This window comes from Magnolia sinica, chromosome 15, assembly GCF_029962835.1.
Source record: "Magnolia sinica isolate HGM2019 chromosome 15, MsV1, whole genome shotgun sequence".
NCBI classification, from domain to species: domain Eukaryota; kingdom Viridiplantae; phylum Streptophyta; class Magnoliopsida; order Magnoliales; family Magnoliaceae; genus Magnolia; species Magnolia sinica.
The window spans coordinates 26,930,819-26,949,558 of NC_080587.1; the positions used below are offsets into that span (position 1 = coordinate 26,930,819).

Below are 18,740 nucleotides of genomic sequence, written 5' to 3' on the forward strand. Positions count from 1 at the left end.
CACCTACCGATCCTACGACGTTGGTTCAATGGAATGTGAAAGATGCTCACGTGATGACTTGGATTCTTGGGTCTGTTGATCCACTGCTTATACTCAATTTAAGGCCGCACAAGACGGCTAAATTGATGTGGGAGTACTTGAAAAAGGTCTATCATCACGATAATTCTGCCCGGCGATTTCAGTTAAAACTGATCTTGTTGCCTATTCCCAAGGTACACTCTCTGTTCAGGAATATTTCTGTGGTTTTTAGAATCTTTGGGCTGAGTTTTCCGACATTGTGTATGTCGACGTGTCGGCCGAGTCCCTCTCTGCTGTTCAAGCAGTCCATGAAGCTAATAAAAGAGACCAGTTTTCAATGAAACTAAGGCCATAATTCGAGTCTATTTGCTCCAACCTGATGCACAGGGATCCTTCACCATCTCTTGACGTGTGTTTTAGAGAACTTCTTCGAGAGGAACAACGTCTTCTTACTCAATCTTCGCTTTCGCAAGAGAATGTTGTCGCATACGCTGCTCAAGGCAAAGAGAGGGTTCGAGACATGCGTACAGTTCAGTGCTACAGTTGCAAAGATTATGGGCATATTGCTGCCCATTGTGCTAAAAAGTTCTACAGCTACTGTAAACAGAAGGGGGACATCATCAAAGAATGCCCAACACGTCCTCAAAACCGACCCATGAATGTTTATTATGCTACTGCAACTGGCCACACTTCGGATGGGGTAACCAGCACTCAAAATCTCGCTCCAGTGTCATCTTCCACTGTTGTTACACCTGCCCTTACACTAGAAATGGTGCAGCAAATGATTGGCATTTTCCACTTTAGGGCTGCAAGGTAAGGGTACTATACCCTCTTAATCTTGGCTTGTTGACTCTGCTGCATCCAATCACATGACCAATTCTCCTGATATACTTAGCAATGTTCGTAAGTACACTGGTTCTTCTAATATTCAAGTTGCTAATGGCCATCGTTTACCGATTACTGGAGTTGGTGATATCGCACCATCACTTACTAATATTTTTGTATCACCTAGGCTTTCTACAAGTCTTATCTCGATTGGACAATTAGTGGATGATAATTATAATATTCAATTTTCTCGTAATGGTTGTCATGTGCAGGATCCGGTGTCGGGGAGGACAATAGCGAAGGGGCCTAAAGTTGGGAGACTGTTTCCATTATACTTTTCCATTCCTAGTATCATTTCTTGGCTTGTACTACTGCCTCCAATAATTGTGAAGTATGGCACAAATGTTTAGGCCATCCAAACAATGTTGTTTTATCTCATTTGTTGAATTCCGGTTCGTTGGGAAAAAAAGATTCTTCTTTGCCTCATGCTTTGTCTTTTGATTGTTCTACGTGTAAAATTGGAAAAAGTAAGATTCTTCCCTTCCCTTCTTCCGGGAGTAGGGCAAAAAATTGCTTTGACCTTGTTCATAGTGATGTAGGGGGCATTACTCCTATCATTTCTCATGCTCATTATAAATATTTTGTGACATTCATAGATGACTATAGTCGGTATACTTGGGTATATTTTCTGCACTATAAGTCTGAAGTCTATATTGTTTTCAAATCGTTTCTAGCATATGTTGAGAATCAATTTACCACTAGCATTAAGACTTTACGATCTGATTCTGGTGGAGAATATATGTCTCATGAATTTCTTAAGTTTCTTCGTCACAAAGGAATTGTTTCTCACCGCTCGTCTCCTTATACGCCTCAATAGAATGGCGTGACTGAGCGCAAAAATCGACATTTGTTAGATATTGCTAGGACCTTGTTACTTGCATCTTTTATTCCTCCTAAATTTTGGGTTGAAGCTTTAGCTACAGCAGTATATTTGATTAATAGGTTGCCTTCTAAAGTGCTAAATTTCGACTCTTCATACTATCGTCTTCATAAACGGCACCCTAGCTTTCTTAACTTACACACTTTTGGTTGTGTCTGTTTTGTGCATCTACCTCCACATCAACGTCACAAACTCTCTACGCAATCTGTGAAATGTGTCTTTATAGGACATAACTTATCTCAAAAAGTATTTGTGCACTATGATGCTTCTTCCAATAAATTTCATATATCTCGTAATGTCGTTTTCTTTGAGCGTCAATATTTCTTTCCAAGTTCTATTCCATCATCTCTTGTAGTTTCTCATCTTCCTCACTTTGATGATTTGATGTGCCCTCCTGAACGCTTCAAGCCTGATTTTGTGTATGAACGCCGTCGACCAACTCTACCCCTTCCTGAGACTGATTTGCCACCTGATCCCATTTTGCATCCTCCTCGACGATCTGGCCATACTTCTCATCAACGAGAAAGGTATGGTTTCCCTCATACCTCCTTCACGGCTACCTTATCAACTATGTCGATACCTAGTTCCTACTCACAAGCTGATAAACATGAGTGTTGGAGAAAGGCGATGCAGGAAGAACTTCAATCTCTTCAAGAAAATCAGACTTTAGACATGGTCCCCTGTCCTTTTCATGTCAAGCTAATTAGGTGTAAGTGGGTTTTTTCTGTGAAACTTTGGCCTGATGGGTCTTTAGACTGTTATAAGGCTCGTTTGGTTGCCCTCGGTAACCGTCAGGAGTATGGGGTTGACTATGAGGAGACCTTTGCTCCTGTCGCTAAAATGACCACTATACGTATTATTATTGCCATTGCAGCCTCTCAGGGATGGTCCCTTTGCCAGAAGGATGTGAAGAACACATTTCTTCACAGTGATTTAGAAGAAGATATTTACATGACACCTCCTCTTGGCCTCTGCTTGTCGTCGACGTCGAATGTGTAAGCTGAAGCGCTCTCTGTATGGTTTGAAACAGGCTCCCCGAGCCTAGTTTGATAAGTTCCGGGCTATCTTACTTCAATTTTCTTTCATCCAAAGCCAGTATGATTTTTCGTTGTTTCTTTGTACGACTTCTGTTGGTATCGTTCTTCTTCTGGTTTATGTCGACGACATTGTCATCACTAGGACTAATTCTGCCCTCATTGATCAACTCAACCAGCATCTTCATGATTCATTCCATATGAAGGATCTTGGTTGATGCGGACACAAGCACATTCAAGGTGTACCAACGAAGAAAGCGTCAACCAAAAGTGTCGTCCTTGTGGATAGGCGACTATTGAAGAGCTGAAGACCTTTCACATGTGATTGGACATATAGAAGACCCCACTCAAGGAAGACATGTGAAGGAAGATTGGAGAAAGAAGACCGAGCGCCCAAACTTTCCCGTACTTATGTTATTTGCGCGTTTTTGACTTAGTTAGGGGTCTTTTAGTAATTTTATGTCTTTATTTGCTTATCCTAGGGGTATTTTAGTAATTTTATGTCTTTATTTGCTTATTTAAGTGGGCTAAAGCCCTAAACTCGAATTTTAACTATTGATTAATGAAAAGCAAACCCTTTGGTTGCCTCCTTCCTCTCTTCTCTCTAATGGTGCTTCTTCTCTTCCCTTGATCTTCTCCTAATTTCTTCTTGTGCCCCTCCAACTTCTTCAAGATAATAATTTTCTTCCTTCTATGTTCCAGTTTTGGCTAATCCTTCTTTGATCAAAATCTTGAAAACCGATCTAAACCGTAAACCCCCAAATTCTCAAATCCCTAATCCAAGAAACTTCTTGGTTCTTCGGACTAATGATCTTCGTTGATCGATTGGGTGCGACCATGCAAGATCGGGAGGTCTCATCCCTCGCCGGATCCAACCCAAGTAGTAATTGAATTCCATAATCCATGGTTGTGGTGATGGCCCGCTCCATTGCATGTTTCCTCTATGATTTTCTCAGTTATGATGATTACTGTTAGAATTTTAGATCATTTATTCCTTTTATTTCCGCTGTGTAATTGTGTCCATGAGCATGCATCATAATTAGGGCTTTCCTGCGTCAAATTTGGTATCAGAGCCTAGGCTTGCATGGTTTTTGTCTAGATCGAGTTATCAAATTAGGGTTTTGATTTTTAGGCTTAACTTAGGAAAGTTCCAGGTTTAGAAAGTTTTCAATTTTAGAAACTTTCCAATTTTAGAAAGTTCCTAATCTGAAAATTTTCCAGTTTTGAGTTGTTTCCTGTTTCAACTTAATTGTGTCCGTTTATAGTAGTTTTGCATTCATCACATTCATCTTGAAAGTCATAACACCTAGTAGTCTAGTTAGGTAGAGTTTGGTTCAAATCTTCATTGTATGCCCACGAGAAGAGGTAGAGGTTTCGGACTTCAATCTACCATGAATAATGAGCAGTTATCTGAGCAACTTGCTCAATTGATACAAAAGATAACAGCCCTAAAAGCAGGTCAAAGGCGTGAGTTTGCCCGCCTTGAGAATCAAATTAACACTACCATGACTAAGGTGGAGCAACTAGAGGCGTCTCAAAAGGAAAACCCCGCTGTAAGGGAAGATGCGCACTCCCAAGTGGAAGGAATCATTGAAGAACACGCTGCCACAAGTGGTGGTAGTGAGGATAGAGATTGTGGTAACGATCGTGGTATGGTGCGAGAGGCACGAGCCACATGTGGTCATCAAGACCGCTATGATCCAGATGAGCGTGCGATGAAGAGTGTGAGAGTTGAGGCCCCGAGTTTGATGGGCGCTTGGATCCCAAGGCGTTCCGTGACTGGGTTGCTGACATGGACCACTACTTTGAGTGGTATGGTATGTTGGAAAACCGTCAAATGCGGTTTGCTAAGATGAAGCTAGTGGGTCAAGCCAAGCTCTTCTGGACCAACACCGAGCGTAGGATAGAGAGAGTTGGTAGAGCCCCTATCACACATTAGCATGAGATGAAAGAGAAGTTGAAGGAGAAGTACATTCCTCTCTCATACCGTCAGAAGCTCCTTGACCAATGGCAATCCTTACGCCAAGGTTCAATGCCTGTCGCTGACTACATCGCTAAATTTGAAGAGTATGTGATGCGATGTGATATCCGAGAAGACCCTCTAGTAACGCTCTCGTGTTTCAAGACGGGCCTTTGTGCGGATCTTCAGCGCGAACTTATTACTCGACCCTTAACGGACTTCGATGAAGCATATCAAGTCGTGCAGGAGTTAAAGCAATATCTGAAGGCTCCTGTCGTTTGTCGTTTTGAGTCCCAAGACTCTAGTGCTAGATCTAGTTCCCAAGGAACTAGACCTAATATTGGTAGTCAACCTAGGGCACAGGCGACCATTCCGTCTAGGCCTAGGGAGGACAAGGGCAAAGGGGTTCTTGGTGCCAGTCCTAGTAACATGACCCAAGTGAGGTGTTATGAGTGTGGCAACCTTGGCCACATGTCTAATCAGTGTCCTACGAAGAGCCGTGGGAGAGCCTTAGTTATAGGCGAGTCCCACGAGGGTGGAGATGACCAGGGTGATTATGAAGTTGAAGAGTATCACCCTGAAAGAGGACTTACTGATGAAGAAGAAGTGGATGGAGAAGCAACGCTTGCAATAGTCAGGCGCGTGTTAGCTCAGTCTAGAAGTAGTGCTGACTGGCGTCGAAGCACTATCTTCTGAACTATTGCCAAGTGTGGTGAAAAGAATTGTAAGGTGATAGTGGACAATGGAAGTTGTCAGAATGTGATTTCCACTAGCACCTTAGATCGCTTAAAACTGAAATCCACACCTCATCCAGACCCATATAAAGTTTCTTGGGTTGACAAGACATCCCTACCTGTCACCCAGCAATGTCTAGTTCCCATCGAGTTTGGGTCATACAAAGAGTCCCTGTGGTGTGATGTTTTACCTATGGATGTGGGACATGTTATCCTAAGTAGACCGTGGCTATTTGATAATGATGTCACGATCTTTGGCCGTTCGAATGCGTGTACTTTTATATATAATAGTAAAAAGATCAAACTTAATCCCATGCCACCTGAGAATACACTAGGGAAGAAGAAGGATGAGAAGGCAAGTGAGCCTAGAGAAATGAGGAAATCCAAACCTAAGTCTTTACATATAATCAGCGCAAGAGAGTTTGAAAAAGAGGCTAAGGAGGATTCTCTAGTGTATGCCCTTGTGGCTAGAGAAATTACACCTAAGGTTCCATCAGAGTTGCCCCGTGAGGTGACCTCGGTCCTGAAGGAATACAGTGATGTATTTCCTGAAGACTTATCGAATGAGTTGCCACCTATGAGGGACATACAGCACACCATTGATCTTGTCCCAGGGTCTACTCTACTGAACCTTCCTCACTACAGGATGAACCCTGCAGCGCATGCAGAGTTGAAGAAGCAAATTGATGAGCTTCTGCAAAAGGGTTTCATCCAAGAGAGTATGAGCCCGTGTGCCGTGCCTGCATTGTTGACGCCAAAGAGAGACGACACGTGGCACATGTGTGTGGACAGCCGTGCCATAAACAAAATTACTGTCAAGTATAGGTTCCCTATACCTAGACTTGATGATATGCTTGACATGATGGCCAGGTCCACTATATTCTCTAAGATAGACCTCAAGAGTGGATATCACCAAATCCGTATACGCCCAGGAGATGAGTGGAAGACGGTGTTTAAGACGAAACATGGGTTGTATGAGTGGTTGGTCATGCCCTTCGGCTTGACTAACGCACCCAGTACTTTTATGCGGGTGATGACACAAGCTTTGAGGCCGTTCATGGAAAAATTCCTAGTGGTGTACTTTGACGATATTCTTATTTATAGTACCACTAAGGAATCACACCTTGAACATTTAAAGAAGGTCTATAGTGTCCTTAGGAAGAAAAAGTTGTACGCTAATCTTAAGAAATGTACATTCATGTCTAGCCAAGTTGTGTTCTTAGGATTTATAATGTCATCTGAAGGGATGCGCGCAGACCCTGAAAAAGTCAAGGCCATAGTTGAGTGGCCAGAACCAAGAAACATTCATGAGGTGCGAAGTTTTCACGGCCTAGCAACTTTTTATTATCGGTTCATTAGGAGTTTTAGCACGATCATGGTTCCCATTACCGAGTGCATGAAAAAGGGAGAGTTCGTGTGGCCTAAAGCCGCCATCAAGGCTGGTAAAGAAATTAAGGGCAAGATGGTGGAAGCTCCTGTCATGCGTCTACCTGACTTTTCTAAAGTTTTTGTAGTAGTGTGCGATGCGTCTGGTGTCGGTATAGGTGGAGTATTAAATCAAGAAGGACACCCAGTGGCCTATTTCAGTGAGAAACTGAATGAGGCAAAACAAAAATACTCTACTTACGACAAAGAATTTTATGCGGTAGTGCAATCCCTAAGACATTGGCGACACTACCTCCTACTGCGAGAATTCGTTTTATTTTCTGACCATGAGACTTTGAGATATTTGTATTCTCAGAAGAAACTCAACCCAAGGCATGCCAAGTGGGTAGCGTTTCTTCAGGAATATTCGTTTGTTTTGAAACACAAGGCTGCGGTTGAAAACAAACCAGCGGATGCCCTTAGTAGGAGAGTGGTGTTGCTCAACTCATTGAGTGTAGAGGTAGTCGGATTTAAGCAACTGAAAGATGAATACCCCAGATGTCCTGATTTTGGGGGTACTTACACGTCACTCTCTAGTGACCAGCATATTATGGGTGAATATGTTCTTAAAGATGGCTTTCTTTTCAAGGGAGACAGACTTTGTATTCGCCGTATGTCCCTTCGTGAATTCCTCATCGGGGAGCTTCATTCAGGAGGGATAGCTGGCCATTTTGGTCATGATAAGACCATTGCCCTCGTGGAAGATCATTTCTATTGGCCAAGCCTCAAGCGAGACGTAGCCAAAGTTTTAGGGCAGTGTCGAACATTTCAGCTGGCAAAGCAAAGAAAGCAAAATACCGGGTTGTACACGCCATTGCCAGTGCCACATGCTCCGTGGCAGGACATTAGTATGGACTTCTTGCTCGGGCTTCCCAAGACTATAAAAAAGCACAATCCCGTTTTTGTCGTTGTGGACCGTTTTTCTAAAATGGCGCATTTCCTCCCATGTTCGAAGACGTCAGATGCGTCTCATGTTGCTCGTCTTTTTTTTGATAGGGTGGTGCGTCTCCATGGGTTACCTAAAACCATAGTGTCTGATCGTGATGTTCGATTTACTAGCTATTTTTGGAAGACACTGTGGCACATTATGGGAACTCGTTTGCAATTTTCTACTGCTTACCACCCACAAACAGATGGTCAAACTAAAGTGGTAAACCATAGCCTTGGAAATCTTTTACGTTGTCTAGTGGGTGAACATGTTAAGACTTGGGACCTAATTTTACCAACTGCTGAACTTGCTTATAACGAGTCAGTTAATAGATCTACAGGGTTGAGTCCTTTTGAAATTGTAAGTGGTTATAAACCTAGAATGCCCATAGATCTCTTACCTATGTCTGTTACCCAAAGGTCTTCTGAGTCAGCCGATGCATTCGCACGCCATATTCATGATTTGCATACACATATTAGATAGCGGTTAAATAAGAGCAATGATGATTATAAAGTTTCAGCTGATTCTCATCGTAGAGTGCAAGAATTTCAAGAAGGAGACTATGTAATGGTGCGAATAAGGCCAGACCGATTCTCTCAAGGATCTGCAAAGAAATTACAAGCGCGTAGTGCTGGACCATTCAAGATATTACAAAAGGTTGGGTCCAATGCGTATCGGGTTGACCTTCCACCTAAAATGAGCATTAATCCAACTTTTAATGTAGAAGATCTAGTCCGTGCCCATACTCCCATTATTAATACATCGTCTCTTTCATGGCCTTTTTCTGAGTTTGCTACCCAACCCCTTCCACCCCCTCCTCCACCCATTACCCATAAAGAAGCAATTGAGGAAATCTTGGATGATGAGATAGTATCCACGAGAGATGGGGATTTCCAAAGGTATCTTGTCAAGTGGAAGAACAAACCATCGTCTGAATCTATGTGGCTGTCGGGCGACGCATTGCAGGATATTGATCCAGATCTACTCGAGCACTACAAAAGTTTCAACTCGTCGGAGTCGAGTTTTTCTCACCCGAGGGGAATTGATACAGACACAAGCGCATTCAAGGTGTAACAACGAAGAAAGCGTCAACCACAAGTGTCGTCCTTGTGGATAGGCGACTATTGAGGAGCTGAAGACCTTTCACATGTGATTGGACATGTAGAAGACCCCACTCAGGGAAGACACATGTGAAGGAAGATTGAAGAAAGAAGACCGAGCGCCCAAACTTTCCCATATTTATGTTATTTGCGCGTTTTTGACTTAGTTAGGGGTCTTTTAGTAATTTTATGTCTTTATTTGCTTATCCTAGGGGTATTTTAGTAATTTTATGTCTTTATTTGCTTATTTAAGTGGGCTAAAGCCCTAAACTCGAATTTTAACTATTGATTAATGAAAAGCAAACCCTTTGGTTACCTCCTTCCTCTCTTCTCTCTAATGGTGCTTCTTCTCTTCCCTTGATCTTCTTCTCCTAATTTCTTCTTGTGCCCCTCCAACTTCTTCAAGGTAATAATTTTATTCCTTCTATTTTTCAGTTTTGGCTAATCCTTCTTTGATCAAAATCTTGAGAACCGATCTAAACCCTAAACCCCCAAATTCTCAAATCCCTAATCCGAGAAACTTCTTGGTTCTTCAGACTAGTGATCTTCGTTGATCGATTGGGTGTGACCATGCAAGATCGGGAGGTCTCATCCCTCGCCGGATCCAACCCAAGTAGTAATTGAATTCCATAATCCATGGTTGTGGTAATGGCCCGCTCCATTGCATTTTCCTTTATGATTTTTTCAGTTATGATGATTACTGTTAGAATTTTAGATCATTTATTCCTTTTATTTCCGCTGTTTAATTGTGTCCATGAGCATGCATTATAATTAGGGTTGTCCTGCGTCATTGGTCCTCTCCGGTATTTCCTCGGTTTGGAAGTTCAGTCTGATTCCTCTGGGGTTTTCCTGCATCAGCATAAATACACGGAGGACTTGATTTCCTTATCCGGTTTGCAAGACTCCTCTTCAGTGGATACCCCTTTGGAAGTAAATGTTAAGTATCGACGTGAGGAGGGGGATCTCCTTCCTGATCCCATGGTGTTTCGACAATTAGTTGGTAGTCTCAATTATCTCACTATTACACGGCCTAACATCTCCTTTGTTGTCCAGGAAGTCAGTCAATTTATGCAGTCTCCTCGCCACCTTCATCTTGTCGCGGTCTGCCGAATTATTCGATATCTCCGGGGTTCCTCTCACCGTGGCTTGTTCTTCTCTACTGGAACTCCTCTTCGCCTTATGGCTTTTGGTGATGCTGACTAGGCAGGATGTCCTGATACTCGTCGGTCTGTCACCGAGTGGTGTATGTTTCTTGGTGATTCACTTATCTCTTGGAAGAGTAAGAAACAGGATCGTGTTTCTAAATCTTCGACCAAGTCCGAGTACCGTGCCATGTCGGCAGCCTACTCGGAGATTATGTGGCTCAATGACTTATTTGCTGAAATAGGTTTTCCTCGGTCTACTCCCACTCCTCTTTATGCTGATAATACAAGTGTTATTCAGATCGCTACCAATCCCGTCTATCACGAGCGTACCAAACATATCGGGGTGGATTGCCATTCTATTTGAGAAGCTGTTGATACTCGGGTTATCTCTCTTCCACATGTCTCAAGAGACCTTCAGATAGAGGACGTCTTCACCAAAGCTATGACACGACTACGTCATCAGTTTCTTGTTGGCAAATTGATGCTTCTTGATCGACCAACACCAATTTGAGGGGGGATGTTAGTAGGATAGGCAACAAACTTACCATAAATTGTTCTACATTTATTTAGGAAACAAATCTGTCAAACCTACCATATATTGTTGTATAGTTATTTAGGAAACAAATCTGTAAATATCTTTCTTGAATTAGGGGTCAATGCTTAATGTTAGGAGATGCTGTAATTAGGAGATATTATGCTATAATTAGGAGATATTATGCTTTAATTAGGAGATATTGTAATTAGGGAAAATGATTTCTATATAAGAAAAGGACCACTCGATTGAGGGTCATTGAGCAAATCTGACACTTATACCCTAGGAGTTGACTATTCAGAGATTTTTTCTCATGTGGCAAAGCTTAACTCCATGCGGGTAGTTGTTTACAATGCCGCAAATTTAGATTGACCCATATGCCAGCTTGATGTGAAGAATGCATTTCTTCGTAAGGATCTTATTGAAGTAATAAAGATATAGAGCTTTGTTGCTCATGGGGAGTTAGATAAAGTGTGCGATCTTAATAAGTCAATTTATGGCCTAAAACAATCTCCAAGAGCTTGGTTCGATTTAGTAAAGTGGTGTTTGAATATGGGATGAAATGTAGTTAGGCTGACCACCATCTTTCTGAGCAAAGTGAGGCATGTTTCATTACATTGGTCATGTATATGGATGTATCATTGCCATCGGCAGTGAAAATGCAGGTATTGACAAGTTGAAGACATTGGTACAACAATATACAAAGGACTTGAGCCGTCTTCTATACTTTTTGAGTATTGAGGGGTGGGTATTAATTTGTCACAACAAAAATATGTGATAGATTTATCGGACGAGATGGGTCTTTTGAGAGTCAAGCCAATTAAAAACCCTATAGACCCTAATCAGCAACTTAGTGTGGATCAGGGACAATTAATTGATGAACCAAGAAGATATCGTGACTCATTAGAAAATTGATCTACTTAACAATCACTCAATCGTATATCACTTTTCACTCAACCTAATATCACCTTTCATCAGGTCTCAAGATCAGTTGGCAAATATGTTCGCTAAGGCTCTTGGTCGCACTCGTTTGGATCGTTTCTTCGTCAAGCTAGGCGTCCATGATATATATGCTCCAGCATGCAAGGGAGTGTTGATGGAGCATGATGATCTCACGAGGTGGATAGTGATGGTTTCACATGTGGCCCACTTTAAATGGGTATTATGGTTTCTAGTGTTTCACATTATTATATTTCCTTTGTCCTTAAGATGACGTGTTAGAATAGCGTTTTAGTTCATAGGGTTTGTTTTATGTAATAACTTAGTATGGGGTATATTTTGTACTTCCATATTTATTATGAAAGCCATAATAAAATATGGAGAGGCTAGGGACGTCACCCCCATTGTACCCTCCTCTCTTTCTCTTGCTTCTCATATTCTTTCTTTCTCTCTATCAATATAACTTACAAACATATGTGAAAATATTTATTAAAAAAAACATTCCAATGCTTAAGTTAGTCAATAACCAAAGCCCATATGCTTAAACTCTATGCTAACACATCACTCTAAAGGCTAAACAAAATGAATAATGAAATGAAACAATATAAACCATAATTTCCATGTTAAGTGGGCCACACGTGTGATCATCACCATCCGTCACGGTCTGTCAACAATTCCTATCGAAGGGACATTGTCCTTGACTAACCAGCTTAGAGCCCATTAAGAGCTTCTGGCAATATCTAGCATATGCAACAGGTCACAAATATCCAAAACAAAGCTTTTTTTTTTCTTTTTTTTTCTTTTTAAAGGAAAATTCTGCACTCACCCATTTGAAACGCATCTTTCAAGGAACAACGATTCCTTTCCAGTATTTGCAGCATAATTCATTGCAGGCAGCTCCTTCATGTACAGCTTCAATACATCCTGCAAACCCATGTACAAGCTCCAATGTCATATTCACTAGAAAGAAGGGATAGTTTATGGAAGTAATATGAAAAAAGAGACAATATTCACATGATAACTAAATAATAAGAAAAAAGCTGAAAGAACAAAAGGAGCAGCTCTTCTCGTTTCCGAAAAGTGAAGTCCAGTATTGACATGTGTTCTTTTTTCTTTTTCTTTTTTGAATAGGTAACCTAGGTTCAAACCAAGACCTTGATGTTGAACTGCAATCTTTCTACCACCAAACCACAGGATTGAGGTATAGGCATTTATCAGCATTTCTGCAAAGATGAGCAACAGGATGGGTATCCATTCGAGGACTTTTTCTGGCGTGATCGAGTAACGTAACAAAATTAACAAAAACTAGCAGCAGAAAATCCCCGTTAAATTGCACTACAACCTTGGTTGATTTGTCATTGCATTATTTTCTGTGTTTTGAAACATTGCCATCTAAAATGACATCTAATTATCTGTCATCTGATACAAGCCAAAAATGACAAATAAGCAAAATGCCCATTTGGTGTAGCTAACAAACAAGCATCATTAACCGCATGCAATTATATCAAACCCTAGGACCAAATCATATACGAACCGACCCAATCCAGAGAGAGAGAGAGATTCCTCCACTTGAAAAGAAAGGAAAAACAATGTAATAACTAGTGAATAATCGAAGCTCTCAGCAAGTTTAATGGCATAGATCATATGCCCCAAATGTGAAAACATAAAATTGCACATACCCTAGCCCAAGGCCTGCAGAAAAGATAAAAATGTCCCAAAAGCTGTTAGACTTTTTTGGTTTATTGAGTTTTTATATGAAGAAAAACAAAAGAGAAGCCCAGCACTAATTTGAGCCTTACATCAAGATTAAACTATGGGCTATATATTATAATCTTAGCCCTACACTCTTTATTCATGGGAAAATGACTAAAATACCCATCTACTTAAGTGAGACATGCAAAGCAAAATAAATAAATAAACTAAATTCGTCCAAAGATAAACCAAAATTCGGAACTAAAGGGAAATGCCTCCCTTTTGTGGACCCAAAAGTGTATCACGGGTGTCACAATGCATAGTATTGATGGGTATATGGATTTAGCCCATTATGGGAAATATTTGGGCCCCTTTCCACGCTCTAATCCATCCCAAAACTCCTTGGCAAGTACATCAACCTGATCCATCAACATTAGGTAGTCCACATCCTCATCACCATTGGATCAAAATATACATGAGTTTGGCACATCCTATTTCTAGAAACAACATTATCCAATCTTTCATGAGAAAACCAACAAACTTATTCAATAGATGTTCTGTGATACAGTGCGACAACTGGGGTCTTAGTTTTTTATCCTATGTTGAAAAGTGTTATAAGATAACAACTTCCTCATTTAATAGTAGATGACAAAATCGCCAATGCCCTACCATTATCAACTCCAAAAAAACAAACTGTGGTTGCTCAAAAGGACTGATAATTTATTTACCATGATTGTTCTATTCTGCTAAACATAGAATGACAAAAAATCATTACTTCCACCCAATTAACACCCTTGCATTTAAAGTTGTGTAGTTCATGTATTTCAAGCACTGGAACAAGGCTATGATTATAATAATGACGAAACAATATATGCAAGTGTAGACACCCCACTCAACAAGAGTGTTTCAACAACAGAGGAGGATCTTGCATTTTCTCGAAATGAAGAACTTGCAGAATTTCTTTAAGTATTCACCTCTAAGCCAAAGCCCAAGCCGAATGTTGTCAAAAGCGATCGCATATTGCATAAACCGGTCGCATAATGGCATATGCGATCGCATATTTTTCCGATTTTTTTTTAATTTTTGTATTTTTTTTTTTATAAAAAAGTTGCGCAATCGCATAAGCAATCAGGCATAAGCGATCGCACAAGATCGCTTATGCCATTTGACAACATTGCCCAAGCCCAAACATAGAAACCCAAGCATAACCAAAGTCAAGGTTCAACCCAAAACCCTCTCAAACTCATGTGAAATTGCCTAGAAAGATTCAAGAGGTGTGGGACCCAACCTAGACTACACTTGGGGCCCACACCCTTTTATTTTTTATGTGATTTTCTCATACGCATAAAATACTTTCCACTTTTTAGGTTTATCCACCTAGTATCATCCCACATCTTCTCCCTCTCTCTTCTTCATCTTGCTAGTACAACAGCCAACGGATGACCCTTCTAAGCTCCAAAGAGAAAATGTCATCTCCTTACCCTGTATAGCATGCCTTAACTTAAAGATTAAAAAATCATAGGTGAAAAGACCCCTTTGCCTAAAAAAGATGTCCCTTACCTAACATGCAAAAATGACATTCTACCGTTTGAAAATGCCCCTCACATAAATCCAAGAAAATAGGCCTTAACCCCCAACATTTCTGGAAAAAAAAAAAGATATATTATTAAAAAAAATAAATGAATAACATCTTTGTCTACTTTAAACATTATAAAATGATAAAATAGACATAAATGCCGTTATAAATGCACTATAACCATCTATTGTTAGTTTTGTTTCGAATTAAAAATATTTTAAAGACAGATTCACATCTCCATTATTAGACTCAATCAGTAATGAGGTCTATTCCAGAATCACCTAAGATCGAGATGTTTGATGGAAGGAGGTTATTAATTATGAAATAGACTCTATCATGCATAATCACGCATGGAAACTAGTAGACCATCCTCAAGGTAGTAAACCTATAAGATGTAAATATATTATAAAAAAGAAACTCATACATGATGGGTCTATTAAGAAATTTAAGGCTTGATTAGTGACCAAAAGGTATAAACAAAAGGAAGGTATCAATTTTATTTTTTATATATACCGACTCTCCAATTACAAAAATTACAACTATTCATGCATTAATTGTAATCCCTAATATTCACAACCCTACAATTCATCAAATGGATGCTGAAACCACGTTCCTATATGGTAAGGAGATCTTTATGGGAAACTCTACAAAAACCATGGTTGTGAGCAAAGGTCTTAGCTTGAAATTTTCATCTGGAAAAATCTGAACGTTGCAGGAGGTACTTCATGCTTAAGATATCCGTAAGAATTTAATTTTTAGTTCTATGCTGGATAAGAACATTTTTAAATTAGTTTTGAGTCCAGACAATGAGTAACGTGCCTTAGTTCTCCTGATTCTAATGTTATTGTTTTGTGTAATTCGTTCCTTTCAATAATTATGCTAATTAGATTTATTTGATTCAAAAGTTATTTGTTTATCACGAATTTCTGTGCAATCTCTTAAATTTCCTAATAACAGTTTAAAGACAAATTTACCCCCACAATATAATGCACTTGGTCACAGCTTGTTTGTCTCTAGTATACAACAGCCCTCCACCTGACCGAACGCCTTTATTGAGTACAAGTGCGACCAAAACCCCTTGAACATAGACTTGATGAAGCTGTTTATCCAAAGGAAGCAAAATCAAAAGAAAAAATGAAAACCAATTTTTTTAATCCAATTTTTTTTAAAAAAAATTGTTTCTCTAAATATACTCTTATGTTCTGGATAAATTGTAACTTGCAAGAGATTTTAAAATACCAGAGAGATGGAATGGTTTAGAAATTCAAATTTCGATTGAACTCAAATTTCAACCATTGTGAATCAGTCAAACAAGGGACACGTGGCTAAAGGATAAGCAACAAAACAACATGTGTCAAATCCCTTAAAACCAAAAACAATTTGAATTTTTGAATTTTTAATTCAAAACTTAAATATTTTGAAGGTACAAAATAATAATCCGATGACACACATACACTCACACGCACGCGCACCACAACCTAGTCCAACATGCACGCATGACATAGTGCCAAAGATCCCATAAAGCCTCCTCTCTATGGTTTGCTACACAAACCTAAGGAAAGGAATCATTTATAAAGGCTTTTCAAAGTTAGAGACAATCAGACGTACAACTAAAGCTCTCCCACAAGAAGACAAAAGAACAAATGTTCCACAAGGAGACAAAATAGGCTGCCTCCTTATTCTTTCTCCATCTACATTTTATATTGTTTTTAATTGTGGGGGATTGTTAGTTTTGCTTTGAATTAAAAATAATTTAAAGACAGGCTTGTATCTCCATTATTAGTCTCGATCAGTATGGCATCTATTCCAGAATCGTCTAAGATCGAGATGTTTGATGGAAGAGGTGATTAATAATGAAATGGACTCTATCATGCATAACCATACAAGGAAACTAGTGGGCCTTCCTCACAATAGTAAACCTATAGAATGTAAATGGATTTTTAAAAAGAAACTCAGAGCCAATGGGTCTATTAAAAAATTTAAGGCACCAATAGTGGTCAAATGATCTAAACAAAAGGAAGGTATTGATTTTATTTTTTTACACCTACTCTCCAGTTACAAAAATTACGGTTATCCATGCATTAATTGCAATCGCTAATATTCACAACCTTATAGTTCATCGAATGGATGTTAAAACTGCATTCCTATATAGTATGATCTTTATGAGAAACTCCACAAAAACTAAGGTGGTGCTTCATGTTCCAGATATCCGTAAGAATTTAATTTCAGATCCTATGCTAGATAAGAACAGTTTTAAATTAGCTTTTGAGTGTGAACAGTGACTAATGTGCCTCAGTTCTCCTACGTTATTATTGTTTTGTACAACTTATTCCTTTCAATTATTGTGCTGATTAGATTTATTCGATTCAAAAGTTATCAGTTTATTACAAATTTCTGTACAATCTCTTAAACTCCCTAATAACAGTTATAACAGTCCATTGCACTATTGTGGCCCTCACAACTGTGACTTGCAGCCTTGGAAACCAGAGAGAGAGAGAGAGAGAGAGAGAGAGAGAGAGAGAGAGAGAGAACCTGCAGTAGTGACTTGCTACGACTATCGATGTCTTTCGGGTTCACAAGAACAAATGAACAATCCACAAAAGGGGAATCCCTCCCTCCTTCAATTGGAAGAAATTACAAATTCATTACAGAAAAGCAAAAAGCAAATAAATAAATGCACAGAAATATCAAAAAAGAGAAACAATCGATGTAAAAAATAAAATAAAAATAAAAGACCGCATACCTCCGTCTTCTGATCTAAGTTTTAACAAACAATCACTGCATGATTTCTGAAACGTATATTTAATTGAGGCATCCACTGCTCAATAGAAATTAAAAATAGTAAATTTTAACAGAAAAAAGAAAGACTTCCAATAAATTGAAAGGGGGAAAAAACACAGCCGGGGCGGGGGGGGGGGATGATTTTACGTGAGATTTTGATCTTTGCGGCATCAGAGACTGAGATGAGGAGTTGGTTTGGGCTCGATTCGTAGTAGATGTCCTTGCCGAGAATCTCAACCTTGCAATTCCCTGCAAACAAAGGGGGAAAAAAGGGTAAAAGCGGGATGAAGGGAATGAGAGAGTGGAAACTAGGGTTTTCTTTTAGGGTTTGGGGTTACCGATTGAAAGGGGTGAGTGAGAAGAAGAGATGCTGCCTCCCGCCATTTTTGGCCTTTCTCTTGAAAGAGAGGATTTTGGACTTAAAAAGGGGTGCCATCGGAGGGAGAAACGAGAATTTTAGAATTTCAAACTTGGAGCTCTCGTGAGCCCACACGAATGTACACGTGTGACCGTAGCAGGTGGATACAAGATCCAAGCCGTCCATCAGGTAGGTCTTACTATGGATATATCTTGTCCCATAGATAAGACTACTTCACATGTCAGGGCGAACGACAGAAATGGACGGTTGTAAGAAACTTTAGCAAAGTTTTTCTGAGCCATCGGGCTGTTTCTAGAATTATGGCCTACCTAAAGAGTGGACCAGCCTGATTTAATTGGAAATATCATCAACATTTCCGGATCTATTGATGGACGGGTTGGATGGTTCTAGGGCTATCAACAGGCCGGGTTTGAGTCAGGTCATTAGGTACCCGTACCCGAGCTAATATGGTTTGGGTCCAGGTCTCGTTTTTTATTACCATGTTTGGATCCTAACGGGTACCTGTCGGAACCCATCGGGTTTTCGAACCTTGCTTTCAGGTTCCGCACCGGTTAGATCAAGTTCAGGCGTCTCTTCGAGTTTTTTCCGACTTAATGCCTCACTTATAAGCCACCAATATTTATCTGCACGTCCAAACTTATTTTACCAAGCTATGCCCATGCTGTATGGGCGACTTTTTACAAACCAAAATGCCCTTGCTGTACGGGCGACTTTTTGCCGAATCAAAATGCC

General features: G+C 40.0%; 1 protein-coding gene across 1 annotated transcript in view; it reads right to left on the bottom strand.

Moving 5' to 3' along the window:
• The window catches only part of LOC131226895 (uncharacterized), a 52,429-nt gene extending 34,304 nt beyond the window's left edge, over positions 1–18,125 (bottom strand). Inside the window, exons 1-5 of the mRNA XM_058222603.1 lie at positions 17,968–18,125; positions 17,777–17,878; positions 17,592–17,666; positions 17,381–17,466; positions 12,407–12,504 (exon numbers count right to left, since the gene is read on the bottom strand). Of these exons, the coding sequence (XP_058078586.1) occupies positions 12,407–12,504; positions 17,381–17,466; positions 17,592–17,666; positions 17,777–17,878; positions 17,968–18,013 (407 nt within the window). The 5' untranslated portion in view covers positions 18,014–18,125. The remainder of the gene's footprint in view (positions 1–12,406; positions 12,505–17,380; positions 17,467–17,591; positions 17,667–17,776; positions 17,879–17,967) is intronic.
• Positions 18,126–18,740: the final 615 nt, after the last annotated feature.